General features: G+C 39.2%; 2 protein-coding genes across 2 annotated transcripts in view; one reads left to right on the top strand and one right to left on the bottom strand.

The window, feature by feature from the left end:
* Positions 1 to 70: 70 nt before the first annotated feature.
* On the bottom strand, positions 71 to 9454 carry LOC140242497 (small ribosomal subunit protein uS9m-like). Its single transcript, XM_072322229.1, has 10 exons — positions 9365 to 9454; positions 8117 to 8237; positions 7261 to 7364; positions 6142 to 6315; positions 5098 to 5183; positions 4506 to 4581; positions 3324 to 3449; positions 2593 to 2744; positions 1607 to 1776; positions 71 to 238 (listed from the first exon to the last, which is right to left on the bottom strand). Exons 2-10 carry the CDS (start codon positions 8151 to 8153, stop codon positions 147 to 149), a joined length of 1017 nt encoding a protein of 338 aa, XP_072178330.1. The 5' UTR covers positions 8154 to 8237; positions 9365 to 9454; the 3' UTR covers positions 71 to 146.
* Positions 9455 to 12642: 3188 nt separating this feature from the next.
* The window catches only part of LOC140242486 (nuclear pore complex protein Nup107-like), a 33556-nt gene continuing 23340 nt past the window's right edge, over positions 12643 to 22858 (top strand). The window contains exons 1-8 of the mRNA XM_072322218.1: positions 12643 to 12808; positions 14330 to 14421; positions 16422 to 16516; positions 17572 to 17688; positions 18477 to 18571; positions 19037 to 19184; positions 19927 to 20083; positions 20463 to 20604. Of these exons, the coding sequence (XP_072178319.1) occupies positions 12656 to 12808; positions 14330 to 14421; positions 16422 to 16516; positions 17572 to 17688; positions 18477 to 18571; positions 19037 to 19184; positions 19927 to 20083; positions 20463 to 20604 (999 nt within the window). The 5' untranslated portion in view covers positions 12643 to 12655. The remainder of the gene's footprint in view (positions 12809 to 14329; positions 14422 to 16421; positions 16517 to 17571; positions 17689 to 18476; positions 18572 to 19036; positions 19185 to 19926; positions 20084 to 20462; positions 20605 to 22858) is intronic.

The raw sequence follows: 22858 nt of genomic DNA, 5'->3' as shown, positions 1-22858 counted from the left end.
GTCAGTCGTTAATTGTCACATGACCTTCCATTCCAGCTTGAAGTCAGTGTCCCATCCCATCCTGCATATGGTCACACTCTGGCACACAGTGAATGGGATTATAGCAAAAGTCTGATAGAATAACGGTCATCAGAAACTGGGCGGGGTTATCTCTTCTTCCATGTGAACTTCTTTCTGGCTCCGGCCTGTCCAGGCTTCTTCCTCTCCGTCAGTCGTGGGTCAAGGGTCAATAGTCCAGCTGTCAGGGATAGAGAAGACCAAAGCATTTGACAATTTCCCTCAAGAAGAATTTGTAGTTTCCTTTAACAATTTGCCAACGATTGCCTCACCCACCAAACAAATAACGGTCAAATATCAAATAACAAATAACAAACAACAAAGTAAAAATTTTCGTGGATGGTCCGTGTCCAAGCTACAGATATTTATGCTCACTTACAGATAGTTAAATTTAGTTATACAAATGTAGTTACTTGCGTAAGTCTGCATCTCTGGCCACTCCCTGTGAAATGTTGAAAATTTCAAAATTTCGAAGGCTTGGCACCGTAATTTTGTGTTTCACTACGGATCAGTTACAAACAGTTACATCTACTTATGACCCTGCGGATGCCTGCGTCCATGCCGTGTCCAATTATCCGTATCTATCTACAGCAGACATACATGTAACTCCATGTAAGCCACTGTGTGACTGGAGCTTCAAAATGTATTACCTTCTCTCTTCTAAATCACTCTTCTAAAAATTTGGACAACAATCTCACAATGACTGCTACAGAGAAATAGGCATTTCAACAAATATCAATGCTCAGTTCTCTAAGTATGTTTATACTTGCACTTCTAGAGTTTAACAATGAAAACATTTAACAAAAATCAATTTAATGGTCAATTTGACATCCAAGTGAAAACAAACGTACAAGGGAACCTCTATATAACAAGTTGTTTGGGACTACTGAAATTTCTTCATATTTTTTATCAGGCATCTCGTTATATGATGACATAAATGGTATCACAAAGTACCAAATAAAAATCAGCCATTTTGTTGAATTATTATTATTTTTTTTAAAGGTTGTACCCTGGGTGCCAAAAAGTGGGAAATTATTTTGGTGCTGGAGCTAGCACGCACTAGCCACTGCACTGCACTGCACTGCACTGAAGCATACGCTATATTGCTAGCACAGCATACCATGCATGCATAGTATCACATGCAGTGGCATGGGAATGACTGTAGACGCACACACAGTGCATGCATTTCTGTGCGGCTGTCTTCGAGTGGACGTGAGGTGGCGCTACACAACGTGGTACCCCGGGGTACTACGGTACCCCCGGGTAACGTGTGATGCATCATATGTGGGATAAAAACAAAATAATTTTTACAAAAAATGAATGAGACCTGCAAAATCATTTCATTACATCAGGTATCTCGCTATATCCAACCTTATTACAGCAGAGTTCCAATGTGTCAACCCTCTTACTACCATGGACAAACTATGTGTATGTAACGTTAATGGCTTATGAGTTGGCTGTGCTGTTAGGGTAACAAAATCAGAACATACACATGTAGAGGGGGTACACCGATCTCACATCCCCCCCCCTTCCCTTCTTCGAAGCTCACCTTGCCTCATCTGTTCAACCTGCTGCTGATCCACAAAGCTGCAGAGAGCTCTGGACGTGGCCAGCCTGATGGCCCCTGCCTGGCCGGTCAAGCCCCCATCCTCCACCTCGCACTCCAGGTCAAACCGGCCGAGGGTGCGGGTGAAGTGGAACGGAAACAAGATTTGCTCTCTGTCACACACACAATTCAGACACATCAACCAAAGAGAGAAAGAGAGACAGACAGCACTTTTAGTCTTGGTCCATGCTGTGTATAAATATCTAAATGAGATCTAAAAATCCATTTAATGAGGTTATTTTCTGTTTTCTTTAATCCTTTTTCAAAAACTAATGACTATCAAAGTTATGATGCTAAAGTATTAACAAAAATAAATTCAGTAAATAATATAAAGATCTTTTTTAATGCAGATAATGTGCTCTTGAACATATGATAAAATAAAAAACCCAGACTGACACACAGCTTGTCCAATTTTCATTGTCCGACATTCAAGTGATCCAGAACTATTTGGCATGTAAGTACTGATCATATTCTGAGATGAATTGTTTAATATCTGTTGTTAGTCATTAACATAGAAGTGTGGCTACTCTGGAGAAGTGTTTGATGTTGCATCACTGCTCAGAATCAGAGATAACATGATGAAACTCATTGTCCATCACTTACTCAGCACTGACGATTTTTAGGGGTCTATAAAATTTAGAAATAATTTATTGAATTTTTGTTGACTCTCATCACGGATGACACTGAGGTTTGTTGAAAAAATCGGGAATCAAAATTTCAGGTGATTTTGATACATGGAAAAAGCACAATGCGTATAGACTTGAGAAAAAAAAAAATTGAAATCAGATTTAAATCTACAGAATATCATGCCTGTCTCATAAAGATAGTACTGGGGCTTTTACGATGCTGTACCCAGATACAAGCACTCTGCTAGCTGCATTTCTAGGACTCATCTCACAATATTCCACCAGCCACTCGGAGACACTTACCGAACTCTGACCATGTTGAAGTATACCATGAACTCCTTGCCGTTCACCGTCACCTGACCCTTCCCATGATCCCTCAGGACGACGCTGGCTTTGGCCATCTTCCGCAATCCCTCTGCCGTACTGAACGGCCTCCCGTTTTCATCGTGCTGTATCTGGGGGGTAACAAGAAGAAGACAAAAACGACAAACTATCATAAATGATACCGATCATCTACAGCAAATGCAAACGTAGCAGGTGGTAACATGCCTTCGCAAAATAAAACAGTGAATGCAAGACTTATGAATCTATATGCATTGAGTGATGTCTCCTTCTTCTGGAAAGAAAAACAAACAATTCATAGGAGGTTTGTGCTCAAGGAGATGGAAGACCTGTTTTGTGATGACGTAATAACCTCTTCGAATGTCCACATGATTTTTTTTTAAACATCACTCTCTGTGGAAATGTGACACTTTTAGACTTCCATATCATCATTTTTTCTAAGCAAAACACCTCTCTGTCCTGTCCTGTCACAACACTTTGTGATACTCTTTTACTTTAAGTTACCGAATAAAAGGAGTTGAGAGTCCTGTTAATTGACAAGGCAGAACAACTTTGCAGCAGTGAACTGAAGGCTGTAATCAAGTGTCCACTCCCGTTACCAAAATTAGCACCAAGAACTACAGACCTGACTCTGTAAAGATCAAACAGTGACCTTCAAAGGCGGCACTTCCAACATTTCATGCCAGACTTACCGGAGGAATGACCTCTTTACTCAGTACAGCAACAAGCTCCCTTCTGAACCTGTGGATGTAATCAGCCACCTCGCTGGCATACGGCAGCTGAAGGATGCGCTCAAGTAGATTGATGAAATTTTGATACTGTTTGATTCACAGTTTTGTGTGAGAAAAGAAGGAGGAACAAAAAACAAGAAATTCAGGTAATTTTGGTTTCCTTTGTAATATGTAATATCACACGGCAAATACAGTGGAGGAAGATAATACAACATTGTCTAGATTTCATCTATCAAACAGTCTTATGACAATGAATTAGCAGACGAACTGGAAGCTAAACAATTTTGGTTGCAATGCCTAATAACAAAGAGAGAATGTGAGGTACGAATAAAGATGTTTTTATTTGAGGTTCACTGTCACCAAACAGCTGAACTGCAAAACACCCTATCAAATTAAAGAGTAATTTATATGTTTAATGACTTTCTATGTATGACAAAGTTAACTGAAACATGAGCACAACCGTTTTAAGGCTCAGTCACTATTCTCTTACATAATCATAGGTCTTGCTTAAGAAATATAACACACAAATATCTTTGGTTTGATCCTCACATACCTCAAAAACACATGACTTTTATCAAAACATTTGTCAAATATCATGTTGATGCATAATCATGCCATTCCATGAGGGAAAGAATGATCGCTCCACTTCATTCATACTGATGCTGCATCAATTTCATTTAAACTCATTACCAGCTGCATAAGCAGATCTAGAGGGGGCGCCTCCCTTTCTTTTTTTTTGTTAAAACAAAAGAAAAAAAAAATGAAAGGGAGCATGGCCACCCCCCCCCCCCCCTTTAATGTGTGAAAATACCATCTTTGTTAGTCGATTGTATTGGGAGCAGAAAATTGCGCTGAAGCCTTTGAAAAAAGCAGAACAATTGTGCGCGGAAGGGTTTTTTTTTTTTTTTTTTTTTTGCTTGTTAGCCGATGAAACCTGGAAGTGGCACCAGAAATATTTTTGCTGCCCCATCCCCTACCCCCCCCCCCCCTTTTCACAGAATTCCTGGATCTGCCCCTGAGCTGAGTTATGTTAGTATGCACAATTTCAAGAGTCAAGGATGATTCAGCATTGACAAGTTCAAGTACATCCAATATCTTGAAGAGTATTTTCTGAAAGATAAGAATTTGCTTTGTATGACTTACCTCTTTATCTGTCAGAGCCTCTACAACTATTCTCTCAACACTGGCTTTGTCTATCCACTCACTCCTTGCCAAGTTTCTGAGAAAAGAAAAGAGGTGATGACGTTAGAATTTGGATGAACCCCAAGGAAAGATGGTAGCTGGGCACAATCTTGCAATGGTGGCTGATTTTGGAGTCGGTTATCATACTACAAGCAATAATGGACAACACATTAAAATCATCCAATGTTTGGTACAACGGATAAAGTAATACGACCATAAGATAAAAAGTGGTGTCAGTTCTCCAAGCCAATGGTGGTGTTGACAAAAGGCATACATCTTTACATGCTTTTTATCGTTGCATAGATAATTCTATAATATTCTATAATTCACTCACAATCTACGTACAACGACCTTAACAGCACATACACGACCTTTCTTATGACCAAAGCTCATAGTACACCAAAACCAAGAACAAACAAAAACACAACACAAGAAGCTTTGCTACAGTTTCATACTTCCATATCAGGGAGAAAAAATATGTAATGTGCACCCAAGCTCTTCAGTTTAGCTGTAGCCTCGGCCAGCTCAGAAAATGGCTACCACAAAAACTCACACAGGCTCTGATTGGTGGATGAGGATCCCCTTAGCAACCATCTCATCCTCTTTAGCCAACACCTTCCTCATCTGGGTAGCTGTGTCCTGTGTGGAGAAGTAACAAAATAGCAATTCCACTGATTGAAACAAGGAATAATTGGGAATCTCAGCAACTCTCACTCCTATCTCCTACCAAAATGAATGAGAATGTGAATTACATAATAAATCTGAAGACTATTGAGAACATTTTCAATATTTGCAATTAAAAAAAAAGAAAAAAAAAATCAGTGTTAAAATTACTCTGCCAACTGCACGACTGCTGTTCTGACCGAGTCCATGAAAAAGAAAGATTACAGGATTATACTACATCGTGTTAATTGCACATTTTGTTCTACGCTAGGACATAGCCATTTTCATAAATTAATATTGAGCCTACACATGACCAAAGCTGCGAGAAAAAAGAAATAGGAGTAGTCTGCAATAACCAAAGATTCTGAATACTCTATTCTTGTCAAAAAATCTGTTCCATTGGGAACGTATATTTGATTTATCTCTTTCAAAGCCAGTATAGCTAGTGCCACTTTGTTTGTGTCCATTCAAGTCATTGAACCTACAACAACCACAATTATCATCTACAAAATGTACCAACATGCACTGATGACCTTTGACACTATGAACTAAGCATCAGCCAAGTGATTCTTCAATTCAGGTGGTGTTACCATCCATGCATTGTAGACAGTATAATAACAGGTAGAGCAGAATTACACATGATAAGAGGAAAATTAGAAGAAAATGTAGAAAAGGAAGAAGAAAAAGAAGAGAGAGATGAGGAGGAAGAAGAATGAAAAGAAAAAGAAGAAGAGAAAAAAGATGAGGAAAATGAAAATGACCATAATAATCCCAACCTTCAAATAAATCAACTTTGGCAAGCAGTCTCAATAAATCATTTCACTCCATGTACAGTACATAATTCCTTATAAATCAAGAATGGCTGATTTACACAAATAAGCATGTCTTATTACACCTTACTCATATTTGTGAGGAGAAGGAAATTCTAGCTTACGTGCATCAGGTTGAAATAATTTGGCTTCCCCGTGTAGAAGAGGCTGTCAAAGGGTCGACCATCCACCCCAAACTGGGCAGCCTTCTGCGGGGGATAGTAATCCGTAGGGGGCTTCATCATGGGTCTGGCTTTCTTCTCAAACAATCCAGAAGGAAAGAGATACTCTATGGCTCTCTGTAGGACAGAACAGAAAATCAAAACTTGACGTTTTCTATCAAGGTGCTACATAAGCAGTTGCCCAACTGCCAGGAGCAAGTGAAATCAGAGTCAGGCAAGTGTTTTTAAAACAATGTGAAAAAAAAAAGTACTTGTCTGAGTTGGGCAAGCAAAATGTTTTGAAGTCATCTTTTGTTTTCACTCCCCCCCCCCCCCCCACAAACTCACAGAGTCAACCATACAGAAGCCCAGACATAGTGACAGTAAAGAGATGCAACGCAAACTTGATTTTATTTCAGCAACTTTCCGACACTAATGCAAATAAGTCCCAATGCAATGCAACATCAACATTTGATCTTTAATTTTGTTACTCCAATGTGTTTAAGTATGCAAATTAATGTGTGCTTTTTATTCAAATGATTGTATTCAACGTACACAAAACTTTCTTTATCATTTTGTTATACTTCTGGACTTTCTTTATGGACAAGTGTTCTGCAACAATATGAAAATCTGCTTGCCTGACCAGGCAAGGAGTAAAAAAAAAAAAAAAAAAAAAAAAGTTATGAAGCACCCTGAGCATAAAGAAGCATTAATGGTTCTTTGTACGATTGTCTGTTTGTTTGTAATCTTTGGTGGTAGAGGGTTGGAAGTTTAAAAGCTAAATTGATTGACAAGATCAAATTTTTATATCTTTATATGTGCCTTCTTTGACTGTTCCCATCAGGGGCTGGGCTGCCCTTATAATCTGCCACTGAGCTTTTGCAGGTAATTTGTGAAGTAACAGCTGATAGTCTGAAATCAGCACATTATCAAATTTTAATAAAGCCTGCATGATACATTCACAAGATACCCCCAGCTTTTCTGATGCAATTTTGTGAGCAAGAAGATGTATGTGGACTACAGTTGTATGAGTTTATGCATTACATGAGATGGTGGAATCGATTACTTGGTAGATGTACTCACATCGACATCTTCCTGTGAAAAATTTTCAGGATCCTCTCCCATCATGTTAGCAAGGTGACGGCGCCCTCGCTCAAACGATGCCTCTTCTCGCTGTATGAGAGCATCTACAATCAAAGACGACATCAGAATTTTACACCATGGTAACAAATAACATACACTGTCACTTAATTCTCTTTAAAGACAAAATCTCCTGACTAATAACATCAAGTGACAAAAACAGGTTTCAAACCAAAAATAAATAAGTATATACCTTTCATCTTACTTTAAAGGTGCTGTTTACCAGTAAGACCACCTCCCAAATACAGCTTGTACCCTTCAACATTTCAGCAAGGAGCTTGTAGGAAAGAGCTTATACATCTAATTGTAGCAGGTGCATCAAGAAAAATTATACTTGTGCCTATTTACTTTTACACTCTTTGTCCAAAGGATTTTCCCATTCACATTTTGTATACTCATGACTCTTATTGAAGATTGTTTGCTCACTGCATGTCAATGCCATGCAAGAGTCTGATAATACCCTGTGCATAGGGCTATTCTGAATGTGGAGGAAGAAGAACACTTTTTGCTATTCTCTAAGACTGAAAGTATTCAAAGTACTGATACTCATACAGAGCTGCACTTTTCAAATCTGCAGATTTTATGTCACAGTGCAAACCACTTCATTTCTCAACTTCTTCGCAAACACTGAATTTGTTCTGACAGCGAAGAACCTGCAGAAATGAAGGAGAATATCTTCTTGATACTGTTTGGAAAGAAAAATTCAGGAGCAAATCATGGCAGACACCTAACCTTTTCCCTTTTCAAAATGCAGTAAGCCAATAAGGTCTGAGGAGAAACAGTTAGGGAGGATCATTACCATATGCAGTCCGCCGATCCTGAGCTGCTGCTATCATGGCGGCAAGAGAGTCTGACTGTTTTTGATCCTCCCTGCTGGACTGTGAGTCGGTCACCTGTAATCTGCATGGCTGATTCCTAGCCTGGAGGTTTTACACAGATGCAAAGAAAGAAAAAACAAACGAACTTCACTTTCACGACCAGTGACAGAATTATGTACTAACCTAAGTAGCGCAATAGCAGGTACAGCACATCCAACAAAATAAATACCGTAAACAAATGAATATTTGTTCCACAAAAGTCACAAAATATTTGTACTGGTGAAGAGTAATTGGAGTAGATTGTAGCTGTGTAGGAACGACTATCTTCACACTGCATCTGACAATCAACCCATACACCGACAGGGCTACATCCCCCATCACAGCTACAAAACTGTTGAAAATGTTCACATTCTACCAACAATTTTACTTTATATTCTCAAGGAGTAGAATGTTGGATTTGTGTATTTTAAGTGCTTGTGGTAAATTCATATCGGTCCATACACAGCGATACCTTGCCCCAAGTCCAGTGAGCAAAAATTTCAATTTCTAACTGCAAATCCTGACCATCGCTCCAAACCAAGGAGGTTCGACTGCACGCAAATGCATATAGATTTGATTTTCTACCATGTATGATGTATCAAGAAAGGCGGTCAAATTTTGGCCGGCGGGTGTCGGGGTTGAATTATTTTTGGCCGGCTTGCGCTACATCTAATGTTAGACTAGACGGCAGACGACCTGCCTGTGCAACTCTCACTCATGGAGAGTGAGACTCACTCATTTGGTCCTTTCTCACTCTAAAACTTTATTTCATTTGCATGCATTTCTATTGATCTCACTCATTTTGACTCCTAAATTAAAGCATTAGCCTATGAGTCTCACTCTCACTAGTTTCCAATGTTGGCAGCCCTGCTGTTACTACTACTAGTCGAGTACGTTTAGTCAAACACTACAGTGGAGTCTACACTCGCATATGTGTACTCTCTCACACTCAAATAAAACAAAGATATTTTTCTCGCATTGCCGAGGCCCGGCCCGGCATGATCAGATGATATGGCAGCAACACTAGCCTTGCCCAGCACAGATAGTAAGGTATGGGACTGTGTAAACGCTGCGAACACGGGGTCTTGGCTATTATTGACATGTTTGACTTCAAGAGTTGGGTATACCAAGAGTTGTTCTCTAAGGAGAACATCTCGCATACCAAAATTGTATAAATTGTATTTACTTACACAAATTTTAGATGCTCTGTTCGCGAAAGAACAAGCACGAAGAGTTTTGGAAAGAAGGTTGCCGATAACCTGCCCACCCCTCTGCGCAGCCATTTTCCGACCAGTATTTTCCGACGTAAAAGAAATACACGGAGGGTTATGCAATGTTGGAAGTAAAAGCGGGAATTCAAATATTATGCCATAATCCCCCTCATCTAGAGTGGTAGAGTCTTGTTCAGTTTGGGTGCTGGGTTTTTTGTTTGTTGGTTTCTTTTTTTTTTTCCTTTTTTCTTTGATTTTTTTTTTTTTTTTTTTTTTTTTTTTTTTTTTTTTTTAATAAATTGGAAGGGATGGGGGATAATGGATCGGCCTCAGTTGATTCCTGCCCTGCCAAGTAGACCCGACCGACAAGTTCACCTTCATAAACATAAGGATTGAGAGAATGCAGCAATATTAGTAGAACACATCAGTGAGAGTTTGAGGAAAATTGGACAATCCATTCAAAAGTTATGAATAAAGTTTAAGTATCTGCGCAGTCACTGCTGGAAGAGAAGACTACTACAGTGTATGATCTCACATGCGTACAATTATATAAGGAAAATAACAAGAGAATTTAACAAAATGTTACTTTTTGAATAAAGTGCACATTTCTTTGACTTGCTACGGACGTATTATGTTAAGGGTAATATTATTCCCCATGCCTTCTGAAAGAGAGAAGTCGAGTGTTCTTCTGTTATGTGAGAAAAATGGAAATATGTTGAATTTTCTTTATTCTTTCTTTATATCGTTGTACTCATGTGACATCACAAGCTATAGTAGTCTTTTCATCCAGCCATGACTGAGCAGAAACTTCAAAAATTCATAACTTTTTGACGGATTGTCCGATTTTGCTCAAACTCTCACTGATGTGTTCAACTAATATTGCTGCATTCACTCAATCCACATGTCTATGAAGGTGAACTTGTCCTTTAATTATTGAATGCAGCAACAGAACATTATCAATGAAAGTTTGAGGGAAATCGCGGATATTCCGTTCAAAAGTATAAGTATACCTCGGTGATCCACCGCATCATGCTCGCGTGTGCTGGTATAGACCCTTCATTTCTTCTCCTTTCTCGCCTTTCCCTGTCCTCTTGTCTCTTTCTGTTTCTTCTTTCAAAATAATTTCCTCTTTTCCTCTTTTTCCTTTACTGTGTTTTGTTTTTTTCTCTCTATCTTTCTCTTTACAAGAGAGGTTGCTTGTGTTTGTTTGTCCGTCTGTTTGTTTGTTTGTTTGTTCATATGTATAGGTCTGTAAGTGTTGTACACCGATATATTATGTCTAGCTAATTGCTTTTTGATGTTATTTAGTCTTTTTGTCCACGAGGAGACTGCAAAATACAAGCTTAGCTTTTTAGCATGTCTCCTCCATTTCCTGCAACTTTAGTTTCAATTCAATTTTCATTGTTTACTTTGCTTTTGTGATGAGTAGTATTGTCAACTTCACGTATTTTTCTTTGTTACTACATTGCATTGATGTTGTGTTATTTTGTGTATGAAAATGTTGTTGGAAATGAAATAAATGAAATGAAATGAAAATGAAAAATGAAAGTATAAGTAAAAGTAAAAGAATAGATAAAACATAAATACAGTTCAACATATTTTCACTTTTCTTGCATGATAAAACAGCACTTAGGAGCCTGTTCCATGTAGAAGACAGAGATGAGAAAGTTAAAGGGGACTTATACCCCTAACATACGTCAGTAACAGGTCGAGGGAATAAGCACATTAAAAAAAAATGGGTTTGGGGGATTTTCTATTGTTCTACGTATATGTCTCATTCAGCGATGGCGGCAGTGAAACTTCATAATCTTTTTGACGGATTGTTAGTCGGAAATTGCACCTTAGTAATCTTTCATAGCTGTTGTCTAAATACATGTGTAATATACAAAGTGAAGTTTTTCAAATTCATGAAATTCTTCCGTCGAGATGTTTTCATTGCAACTGATTGACAAATTGCCCTACATCGACGTAAATACTAAAACACTGATCAATTCAGTGCTTATTTACGTCGATGTAGGGCAATTTGTCAATCAGTTGCAAAGTGAAGTTTGTTTGTTTTTTTCAAAAAAGAATTTTAACATTTTGAATTCAACTTTAATCCTCCCATTTCTTAATTATGGCATTCTTGCATGAGGGAACTCACTAAAAACAGAGACAAGAAAAATATACATGATTCAGAAGCGAGTTTTTAGAATCATTAATAAATGCATGCTTTTGAGCACATACTGAATACCTCTTTTATCAAAGTAATCTCCTTAAAGTAGAGGATTTATACGACTATCACATGGGCATTATAATGTATGAGTTAAATGCTGCATGGCCTTCTCTCCAAGGCACTTTGTTCAATGTTCAAGAAAAATAACCAAATTCATGGATATTTCACTAGACAAGCATCTTCTCACTATTTGCCTTCTGTCAGAACGAAGGTTGTTGTTTCTTGCATAGTTCTTTCATTTTTACTGATCCAAAAGTTTGGAACTCTCTTGATTCTGTACTTAGAGAGGCAGGCAGTGTGTCAGTATTCAAACGTAAACTAAAATATTATCTTTCAAATAAATATTGTGATGAGTCATGATATTCTCATTGTGTTTAGCCTGACTAATCTCTTCTGATTTTACTTATGCACGACTTTAACTTTACCGTATATAATCATTATAAATTCATAAATTCTTCATGCATGCAAACGAGGGATAATGCTTATAAAGTATTTCTTATGCTCATTCGACCTCTGTAAATATTTTCATATATTACTACTTTGTAATCTCTATTTCATCATTTTGTCTAATTTCTATACTGTGTGTTGATTTCTTTTGCAAAAATATGACGTGTATATAACCTTTGTAGATATATCTTGAAGAGAGACAAAGAACTTAAATATATACAGTACATGTCAAGGCCTATGTATCCTCGACGAATCATGTATGCTACCAGTTACAGTATGAGGCAACGGCAGCTATGTGTAAATGCCTGTCAACAGAATTTAAATCAAGAGCATGTTTACACTTCATGAGCGAATCATGAAGTATATTTACTAGTAGTAACTGACTTTATAGGCACCCTACCACCGTACCTCAAGCATGTAAGGTTGCTGGAAAAAAAAAAAAAAAAAAGTGTCCGGCAGCCGTATGTGTATGTGTGTGTGTATGTGTATGTGTGTGTGTGTGTGTGTGTGTGTGTGTGTGTTTATATACGTGTGTAAAGTGTGCTGTTTGCACCTGTAGTACCTAGAACTGTGCGTGCATGCTGTACACGTTTTGTTTGCAGCTGAACATGGCAGCCCTCAACAAAAACCCGGCGGGAAGTTCCAGTCTCAGCGTGGAGCGGTGGTCAGTTCGGAAGGGAATCCCACGCGGGCGCTACTTCGACGATCGTCCCGACTCACCAAGCAATCAGGGAAATTCAACAATTGCAGATATATGGGAGGTAGAATATGTCTTATCGACTGTTCAAATCATGTTTCGTTGGTGAACTCGATTTGTATTTGTATAAGTTGAGTTTGATAGAATTCTAACGTGTAGATTCTGGTGGGTATCATTTCACAGACCAGTGCTGTGCATACGCTATAGGCGCTAGTTCACTGCATGCTACCGCCGCGCTGGCTGCACCTGCCTGAGCTGTGCTTGCATGCAACCACGGCACAGCAGCCGCGGCCGCCGGGGCGGGGGGCTGGGATAGGGCATGGATGGTATGTTTTCTACTTAATTGGTATTGGTCTAGATATACTTGGTATTTAGTTGGGAACTCCTCTTGAATACTCCCTCTGGAGTTTTAAGTGGAGGTACAGGAGAGTGGCTGTTTAAATAAATATTTCATTCAGCAACATCTCTTTAAATTTAGCTGACTGAATCATTTTGTGTGGTTTACAGAAGGGGGAAGTAAAAAATGTGGACTTCCAAATTCCAGTCTGGAGGATGGTAAAATTACTCTGAACTACATACCCTGGTGAGAATGTCCGTGCTGCTTCTAATGAGTTTGGGTTTAACGTTAGTGTGTAATATCAGATCTATTATTTAACACCTTGTGAAAGCAAGTCAGATCAGTTCGGGAAACCCACTCACAAGGGGGGCCCCTCCTTATAAGTAACCCGTCCCCCTTATAAGTAACCCCGTCCCCCTTATTAAGTAACCCCCGGGCACCCCATATAAGGAGTCTCCACGCTTTTTTGCAATGCAAGGACTGCGGTAATTCGCTTGATTATGTCTATAAAGCTTCACAAGTTTCCTAGTTACTCACATAATTTGAGCAAAATCGGTTTGAGGCATCATATCTAAAATCATGGATTTAAATGCGATGTCAAACGACCCATGCGAATGCTGAAATGCGAGCGATTACTGGCGACCATGGTAGTCGGAGAGGCGCCCTCTAGCTTTCCGACTACCTACGTTGTACGTTGTAGTATACGAGAGTGAATGCCATTCAAATAACACGCAGATGAGGAGTGAAGCAATAAGGACGTTTACAGACCTGATTTCAGCCACAGATTTCGGTGAGTTTTTGACGTAATTAAACAAAAAATCGCATACCGATTATTGAATGATTATCATAGATTACGATAATTCCTTGTATTTTAGTTTTCCATGATTAATAAAGATATTCATGAAGGAGTCGCACAACCACACTGAAAAATGACAACGTCTGCGAAGGAATACAGGTGCAGCCGCGTCGCTTCGCGACAGCGGCTGCGTGTAGTTACTTCCATCCAAGATGGCATGATGATTATGAAGGATAGCTTAGTCACAGAAAGGAGGTCCTTTCAAACCACAAATCAAAAATCGACATCCCCATGCGACTAAACCTGGAATTACCCAAGTTACCATTTTCCCAGTGTGCATAATTATGCCACAATTGCATGGCTTATTGCCAGCTTATGTTTTGATTTATGACAATGTGAATACAATGTATTAATAATGGACACTGTCGTTTTTTATTGTTTTGTTTTGTCAGTATTCCCATCGTCCAGGCCAAGTTGTTTCATTTGACCCTGAGAAGATGAACAGATCCATTGACCAAAGAAGAGAAAACAGGCATCAGGCGAGGTATGTGTAGGCAAGCTGTTTGCAATCTTTGTTATAAATAGACTCTACTGCAAACTTGTACCCTTTTGGTTTTGTACCCACACCAGAGGAGCGCTCAAACGCTCCGAAAGTGTACCGTACCATACTGAGCCAAGCCAAAAGTGAACGACTTCCCAATGTGCTCCAAAAGGGTACCAAAAGCATACCAAAAGTTCGCATTGAAGAATGCGCGTAATTTTAAACATGCACCCTATATGCCATGATGGAAAGAGTTCATTTTCTTTGTTCGGGACATCTGTAAGTACCGGTAGTTCAAGTGAGCTAGGTGAATGACCCTTTTCCTACAAAATCTGTGACCCCTTCTAAAAATTACTCATGAGGTGCACTTTCTCAACAGAGCACTTGAACAATCCAAATCAGGCACAGTTCAGTCAGTAAGGTTCTCTTTAGTTCAGTTTGCTTTGGTTTGCATGAGAGTGCTTGAACTCACCCTTATATATTGTCCATGTAGCAGCTGTCTTGCCGACAAATGCACAACTTGCTCGGCCTCAGCAACATTGACTACGTCTCACAGTACTGAGAGAGGCTGAGAGCATGGCCTGTTTTATAATCAAACTACTGTCTAACGTTACAGACATTGTGTGAGTGTGTCTCCTTTTGATGTATTAAATTACACAAAACACTCAACCTGCTGACTAGGAGATGCTGCCTACTGTTCACACCACATGCTTTGAACAGGGCTGGTGCCATGATTCTAAAAGTGGGGGGCAGTACAAGTTTATATTTCTGGTGCCACTTTCAGGTTTCATCAGCTGCTGACAGGCAAGCAAGCAAGCAAGCAAAAAAAAAAAAAAAAAAAGAGAGACCTTCAGCGCATTTCTCTGGTGCCACTTTCAGGTTTTATCAGCTAACTGCCACGTATTCCGGGTTTCATCACCTGACAAACGCCAGACAAACAAACAAACAAACAAACAATTGGGCATAACCAAAAATAAATTGATTAATGCATTATAGTCTACACTATTTGTATATGGTCTCAGTGGAAGGAAAATTTTAATGGAAATAACTATTTTCTCTTGAAAAATTGATAATTCTTACATCGTATTCCATCACAGGTTCTTAGTGATGCACACAAGCACTGCAACCAAACTATCTTGTAATTCGCAATTTGTAAAATGATGCATCACTCATTACCCCGGGGTACCGTAGTACCCCGGGTAACCGCGTTGTGTAGCGCCACCTCACATCCACTCGAGGACAGCCAGAGAAAAATGCATGCACTGTGTGTGCATGTACACAACATTCCCATGCCACTGCATGTTATACTATGTGTGCATGGAAGCTGCGATACCACTAGCGTGTGCTTTAGTGCAGTGCGGTGCAGTGGCTAGCACGCACTAGCTCCAGCACCAAAATAATTTCCTCTTTTTGGCACCCGGGGTACAACCTTTTTAAAAAAATTAATAATTATGCAAAATGGCTGATTTTTATTTGGTACCCCGGGATACCATTTATGTCATCAAATATGAATGGCATGTGTGCACAGTATCAACGTACTGTATAAGCCATATATTTCGCGAGTCTAAAATTTTCGCGAATCAGGAATTCCCGACGATTTCGTGAGTGGATAAATTCGCAATCGTTTAGTCTTGTACTGAACGGAGAAATGTACACGCGTACGTCACATCCACATCGGGATCAGAGTCAATATTTTCGCGTGTCTTTAATTTCGCGAATAGCACCTAACTCTTGAAATTCGCGAAAATAAAAACCTCGCGAAATATTCGACGTATACAGTATTTGTATCTGAATGAGATATTTATTTTTGTTTCAGTATTAAAGTGTAGTAGAGCCTAGTATAAGAGATACTAGCAACTAATACACTGTACTGGTTGCTGAGTTACTGTATGTCAGGTTGACGATGTTTCAATCTAAAGTGTGATGTGTTATGGGTTACATGTGCTGTCGGTTTCAGACAAAACTCTTTAGTCCCACTCTATTTCTACTTGTGTTTGCTGCAGGCATGGGGATCTCTCCTTCAGTCTCCTGAACAGATCCATAGAGCCGAGGGAGGAAGTCCGCAGCAATATTCTGCAGCATGATCGAATCAGGAAGTGTATCCTTGACGAACTTTCATAACGTCTCTGAAATTGCAACTAATTGACATGATATTGCCCTACATCGACGTAAATAGTTTCTGAAATGAATGCAAGAAATAGAAACTTGTTAGTTAATGCATTCCTTATCTTTACTTAAGGATAACATCTACAGATTCTTGTTGACTTTGAATGTACAAACTGTATACTGTATATGCCTATGTGCTCTCTGATCATAGGTCGAATAGTGAGCAGTGTTTAAAGGGTGTGTACAGTTCTGGTCGAGATGAGGATTTAGCTTTTAACGTTTTGCGAGATATTCAGAAACCACTCTATGAGATGTCAAAGAGCATGCAGTTCTAAGGGGTATCAAATGTTTATTCGATGAAAATCGGTTTTGAAATGGCTGAGATATCCAAAAACAAGGTGAAACAAAGTTGTGGCATGTTGCCTTTTATTATTAGCACTTTTTGGATATCTCAGCCATTTGAAAACCAATTTTCATCAAATAAACGTTGAATCCTTCTTAAAATTACATGCTCTTTCATATTTCATAAGAGGCTCTTCATTATTGCACTTAAGAATGTTCAAAACATGAATCCCCACCTCAACCAGTACTGTACAGTCCCTTTAAAGTACTGGTATGCTGACTAGAATTGATGTACACTTGTATGCTTGGCCATACAGTTGGCAAACTCTTGTGTCTAGTACTGCTATCAACTACGAGTAGAAATCTTCTTTGCGCCTTGACTTTGCACCAAGGCTCATTGTGTCAAAGTTATTTCTTGTGCATGTGTGTCTGTCTTGGTATGTTACCTATGTACAAGTGTATGTGTAAGAGAAAAGTAGGAAGAGATAGAGATTATAATAGAGAAAGGAATGTCTAGGTCTGAACTTCAAGGTGACCTTCATTTCTGCTCTGAACAAAAACAACAGCAATTACAGACATACAAATTATGTAAACTAAAGTATTATTCAGCAAGAAATTTATAATGTGTGTGTAAAATACCCAATTTTCAATGAAATGGTGGTGATTTGTAGTCCAGTATTCCTTGACCAGGTGACACCATCATAGCAATTGGGCTTCTTGAACATGCTACCGGCATCCAGGGCACACCTGGACCCGTGTCCAACATGTGGCCTTACAACCAGGGCATGCGGACAGCAGGAAGTGAAATGAGACGCAGAACATGTGAGTTGCAAACACTTCCAACCAGGGATGAACAGAGAGCAAGAACATAGTCATGAGTTTAGAAAAAAAAAAAAAGCGATCATCTTCAGAAGTGATCATATTAAGCACTCAGAGTATCAATGTTGGTTTCTAGCTCTGTTGGTTCAGAAATTGTTTTTTTTTATATGCTATTTAAAGTACACCAATAACATGACGTATTGTAAATAATGGCACATTAGCTGCAGCAATAACTGAACCTTTTTTTTCTTTTTCTTTTTTTGGCTTTCGGGGGGGGGGGGGGGAGGAGGAGGGAAATGACAGCCCACGGACAAGCTCAGATACTGCCATGCAAGGGGCAGAGATACTGTTGACTGTTTGGGGAAGAAAATATGTTGGTTTTTATGCCATAAAAATGAAGGAATTATGCAATAGAATGCCTAACAAAAAGGAAATTATTTTGAACATTGAATAGTGATGATTGCCTGAGTGACAATTCATGCAGACATTCAGTAGGTATTGGCTGTCTATACAGATATAAACCTCCTGAATTTTGACCCATTCAGTGGGGGAAAAAGTGCAGTGAATTAACCGTTATTTACAGCACTTCACATCAGAAACTTAATGTTTCAGTTTGAAAATATATAAGTACCTGTGTAGCAATTCCACATCTTGCCAGAATTTTGTAACTCTGTAAATGAAAGTGTTTGAAAAGAGGAGGTGATCAGGCTATAGACGTGCACTGTGGTTGCTATATTGTTGCTTTGTGTATACATGTGTTGTTGAAAACTGTTGCTCTGATTATACTGTAGACACACCCCAGAAACCTCCAATGACGTCAGAGTTTGATGTGTCGGACACCATTGGGATCACTCCTGGGCGATCTTTCCTCACTTCATCGGCCAAGGTTAGTCTACAGCCTTTGGCGGGGGATGCGAGACAATGTGTTGTCGTGTCTCTAACATGCTCCCTGGTTAATGTTTTAAGATATAGCAAGACTGTTGAATGCATAATAATATAGATGGTTTGGAGGGAATTGTGAAAAATCAAAATTATTACTCCTGGTAGCTGATATGAGATAAAAAGGAAGCTGCTTCATCATCATCATCATCATCATCACCATCATCATCATCATCACCATCACCATCACCATCACCATCACCATCACCATCATCATCACCATCACCATCACGATCATCATCACCATCATCATGATCATCACCATCATCATCATCATCTTGCATGCTCCTTTAGAAGGGCCTTTCATGGTTCTATACAATATTTTGTTTGTCATAACAAGACTTTACTTACAAAATGGTCATCCTCTTCAATCCCCTCTTCCACCCCCCCCCCCCCCCAACCCTCCAAACAGCTGTCCAGCTCCGTCCTGGAGCCAACACGAGACCTCCAGGCATCCCTGGTCTCTAGCCCTCACTACAACTCCCTGCTGGACCAGACGGAGATGACGGAGGATATGACCAGAGCTAACTTACTCCTTCAAGAAGATCCTGGACAACTTGGTAAGTGTCAGCGTGTAAAAATCTATCAAAATTTCCACCCCTTTCCAAATCTTGTCAGTCACTGAGCACAAAATACCGTAGCGCAGCAAATATTCGCAGTGCAATGGAATTTTTGCGAAGCGAAGCGGACAGCATTTTTTGCAGCATGAGTTTTTTTTAATTACCACTGACATTCAATGCAATATAGTGTAGACATGAACTTTCTTGTGCATTTTAATTTCGCGTAATCTTGGCTCTCGCAGAATTTGTGAAATTAAAGTGTGTATCTGTTGCTTTAACAGAGATGCTAACTGTTCATTTGTTATTTTTTTGTACCACGGTATCTCAAAATATTGTGCATTTGATAATGGAATTTAAAGTATCACACCCATGTATCAACTGTGTATCCATCACTTTAATGGAGTTCTATACCAACTGTTACTTTTTTAAAGTATTTTGTATGTACGATAACAATATTACTACATGTGTCTAGGGCACGAAGGGTAAGAATACTGTATTGCCATAAAAAAAAAAATATGCCTTTTCAGCCCTCAGAAAACTCTAAATACAGTCTGTGGTAACATTTGCAAAATGTTTTAATTCAGAGTCAAAGATATGCATTTATCGGCTATTTCAATGCCAGTGAATTCACTACCATTTTTTGGTAAAATTGTAATAACGTTTGAATTTAGAATAATCCATGCATATATCATCTTCCTCTATCAATTATTTTACTGTTTTTCGCAATAATTGTTTTCTTCAGCGACGGAAGGGATGTACAATGACTTTCTTGCGGCCTTCAAGAAACATCAGTCCCTCGTGGATGTTTTCACGTTAGTGGGGGAGTACGAGAGGCTGTGTCATGAACAAGTGGCCATGCTGAATCATCTCATTGCCAAGACCGTCCCTGGGCAGAAGAGGTTAGTGACGTCCAGTCAATATACAGCCAACTACCACTCTGAGTTCTACACTACTGTGCATCATGCCAAGTTGCTAATTTTTCTTGTGCTGTAAACTTTTACAATTTGTACATTTTTTATGTGTGCGATTTTTTCCCCCAGATTTTCACTGATTTACTTCTTTGATCCTTCTGCTTTCATACAAAACAACATTTATCAGAATTGAATTTCCTTTTTACCCGTTGAGGACAGACTGATTTTGCTACAACAGGCATTTCCCATAGACACTTGCCCGAGTATTCTCGGAACTCGTCTTCAACGGGTTAAGCAGCCAGAGTTCTTCCTCGCAAAGTTCTGTATGAACCCTCAACATGAATCCGGGTTTGTCTCCTCTCCTCAGCTTCTCACGCACACTTCAAGTTCTGCGTCTCCTCAACCAAGAGAAGGCCACTTGGCGTCTGATCGCCTCGTTGTACCAGGACCGGCAGATGGCGGCAGATGACCCGAATGACATGCTGTCAATTACTGTGGACAGAATCCATGTGAGCCAATCACTGCGAGAAACTGTCTTATTTTATTTTCCTAAATAGAATCTGAGTGTCTGTCCTCTTCAAATGCTTTCAGAAGACTAAAATTAATGTAAAATCTATGACATGTTACTGTTTAAATTGAGGTTGTTTTCTCTTCAATAACCTCCCCTTCATCATTTAGAGATGTACTTGTGTAGTGTTTGATAGTATGGACAAGAAATAAGCAATGAACAATTTTTTTTTTTTTTAGTAGACAGTGCTTTGTTTGGAAGTGTAGCAATTTAATCAAATGCGAACTGCCTTCAAAACAAAGAAGCAGCCCCAAACCAACTGAGTTGGATTAGAATACAATAAGCTCCTGGGAGGGTAAAGTGATAATTTTGCTCTAACGCATGTCACACTGGTCAGTCATAAAGACAGTGGCGTATCTGGGGGGGGGGGGGGGCAAGGGGGGCACGTGCCCCGGGCGCCACTCCTTGGGGGCGCAAAAAAAAACGAAAAAAAAAAAAGAAGAAGAAGAAGAAAAAAAAAAGAAAAGGAGAAGAAGAAGAAGAAAAAAAAAACTCACCCGGAAGGGGGGAGGGAGAATGGTGGGGGGGGGGGGGGGGGGGGGGGGGCCGAAAACCAAATCAAACAAGATAAAAACAAAACATGATGATGACGCGGACAAAATGACAATGTTTAATGTGTTCACACAAAAATTCCATGTTCTGTGAGCTGAAATACAACAATTTTCGGCTCGCTCGCTGCGCTCGCTCGCCAAAATTTATATAAAAAGAACGTAAAAACAAAACGTGATGATGACAAAATGACAGTGTCTATTGTGTGTGTTCACACATGTCATTTTATATTTAGCAGGCAAAATGTTTCACGGAGCAGCGGCTGCAATTTCGTTCTGAAGCGATCGCCAATTGGATCAAAAGAAGGCGCCAACGGTTTCGAACATACGGTGGGGGGGGGGGGGGCGCAAAAAAACCTGAATCAAACAAGATAACAAAACGTAATGATGACGCGGAAATATACAAATTTCGGCTCACTCGCTCGTACTAATTTAGAGTATTTTTTTTTTCAAGTCCTCATTTTGTTGGTATAAATCGTTATCTATAAGGCCGTCACTATATCTTGATTAGAATTGTAAGATTTAAGAAGCAAAAAATGACAAGAGTTTCATGATTTGTAAGCTGAAATACAAAAATTTTTGGCTCGCTCGCTGCGCTCGCTTGCCAAAATTTGTATAAAAAAAGAGACGAAGATAAGAACAAAACGTGACGATGACGCGGACAAAATGATAATGTCTATTGTGTTCACTCATGTCATTTTATATTTAGCAGGAAAAATGTTACACGGAGCAGCGACTGCAATTTCATTCGTTCTGAAGCGATCGCCGATTGGATCAAAAGAGGACGCCAACGGTTTCGACCATACATTACGGGGGAGGGGGGCGCAAAAAAAAAATCAAAAAAGATAAGAAAAAACGTAATGATGACGCAGAAATATACAAATTTCGGCTCACTCGCTCGTACTAATTGAGAGTATTTTTTCAAGTCCTCAGTTTGTTGGTATAAATCGTTATCTATAAGGTCGTCACTGTAATTGTGAGATTTAATAAGCAAAAAATGACAAGAATTCCATGTTTTGTAAGCTGAAATACAAAAATTTTCGGCTCACTTGCTGCGCTCGCTCGCCAAAATTTATATAAAAAAAGATAAGAACAAAACGTGATGATGACGAGGACATATAAAGATTTCAGCTCACTCGCGCGCACTAATTTAGAGTATTTTTCAAAGTCCTAAGTTTTTTGGTATAAATCGTTATCTATTGTAAGGCCGTCACTATATCTTGATTAGAATTGTAAGATTTGTGGGGTGTTGCAAGAAAGTTGCAATCAATTGCAAATAATTGCTAATTTTGAAACAACCATTCTGATTGGCTCAGGGTCTGCCCTATTAAGAAGACATGCATGCAACAATGATTTTGATTGGCCAGTGACAATCAGTTCCAAGTTGCAATTGATTGCAACTTTCTTGCAACACCCCTCTTGGTAAGCAAAAAGTGACAAGAATTCCATGTTTTGTAACCTGAAATACAAAAATTTTCAAAATTCATTACATTTAAATCACCCTCAAAAGATCCCTCTTAAGTGCTTGAAAAAGCATCATGTGGACTTTGTTTAAAGTCCCTACCGGGATGGTGTTGGGGTTGAACACTTTTTCAGAAATTAGGGGCGCAATTTTCGTGCTTGCCCCGGGCGCCGTTTTCCCTAGAT

Source organism: Diadema setosum, chromosome 19, assembly GCF_964275005.1.
Source record: "Diadema setosum chromosome 19, eeDiaSeto1, whole genome shotgun sequence".
NCBI lineage: Eukaryota > Metazoa > Echinodermata > Echinoidea > Diadematoida > Diadematidae > Diadema > Diadema setosum.
This window is presented reverse-complemented; position numbering and strand designations above follow the sequence as displayed.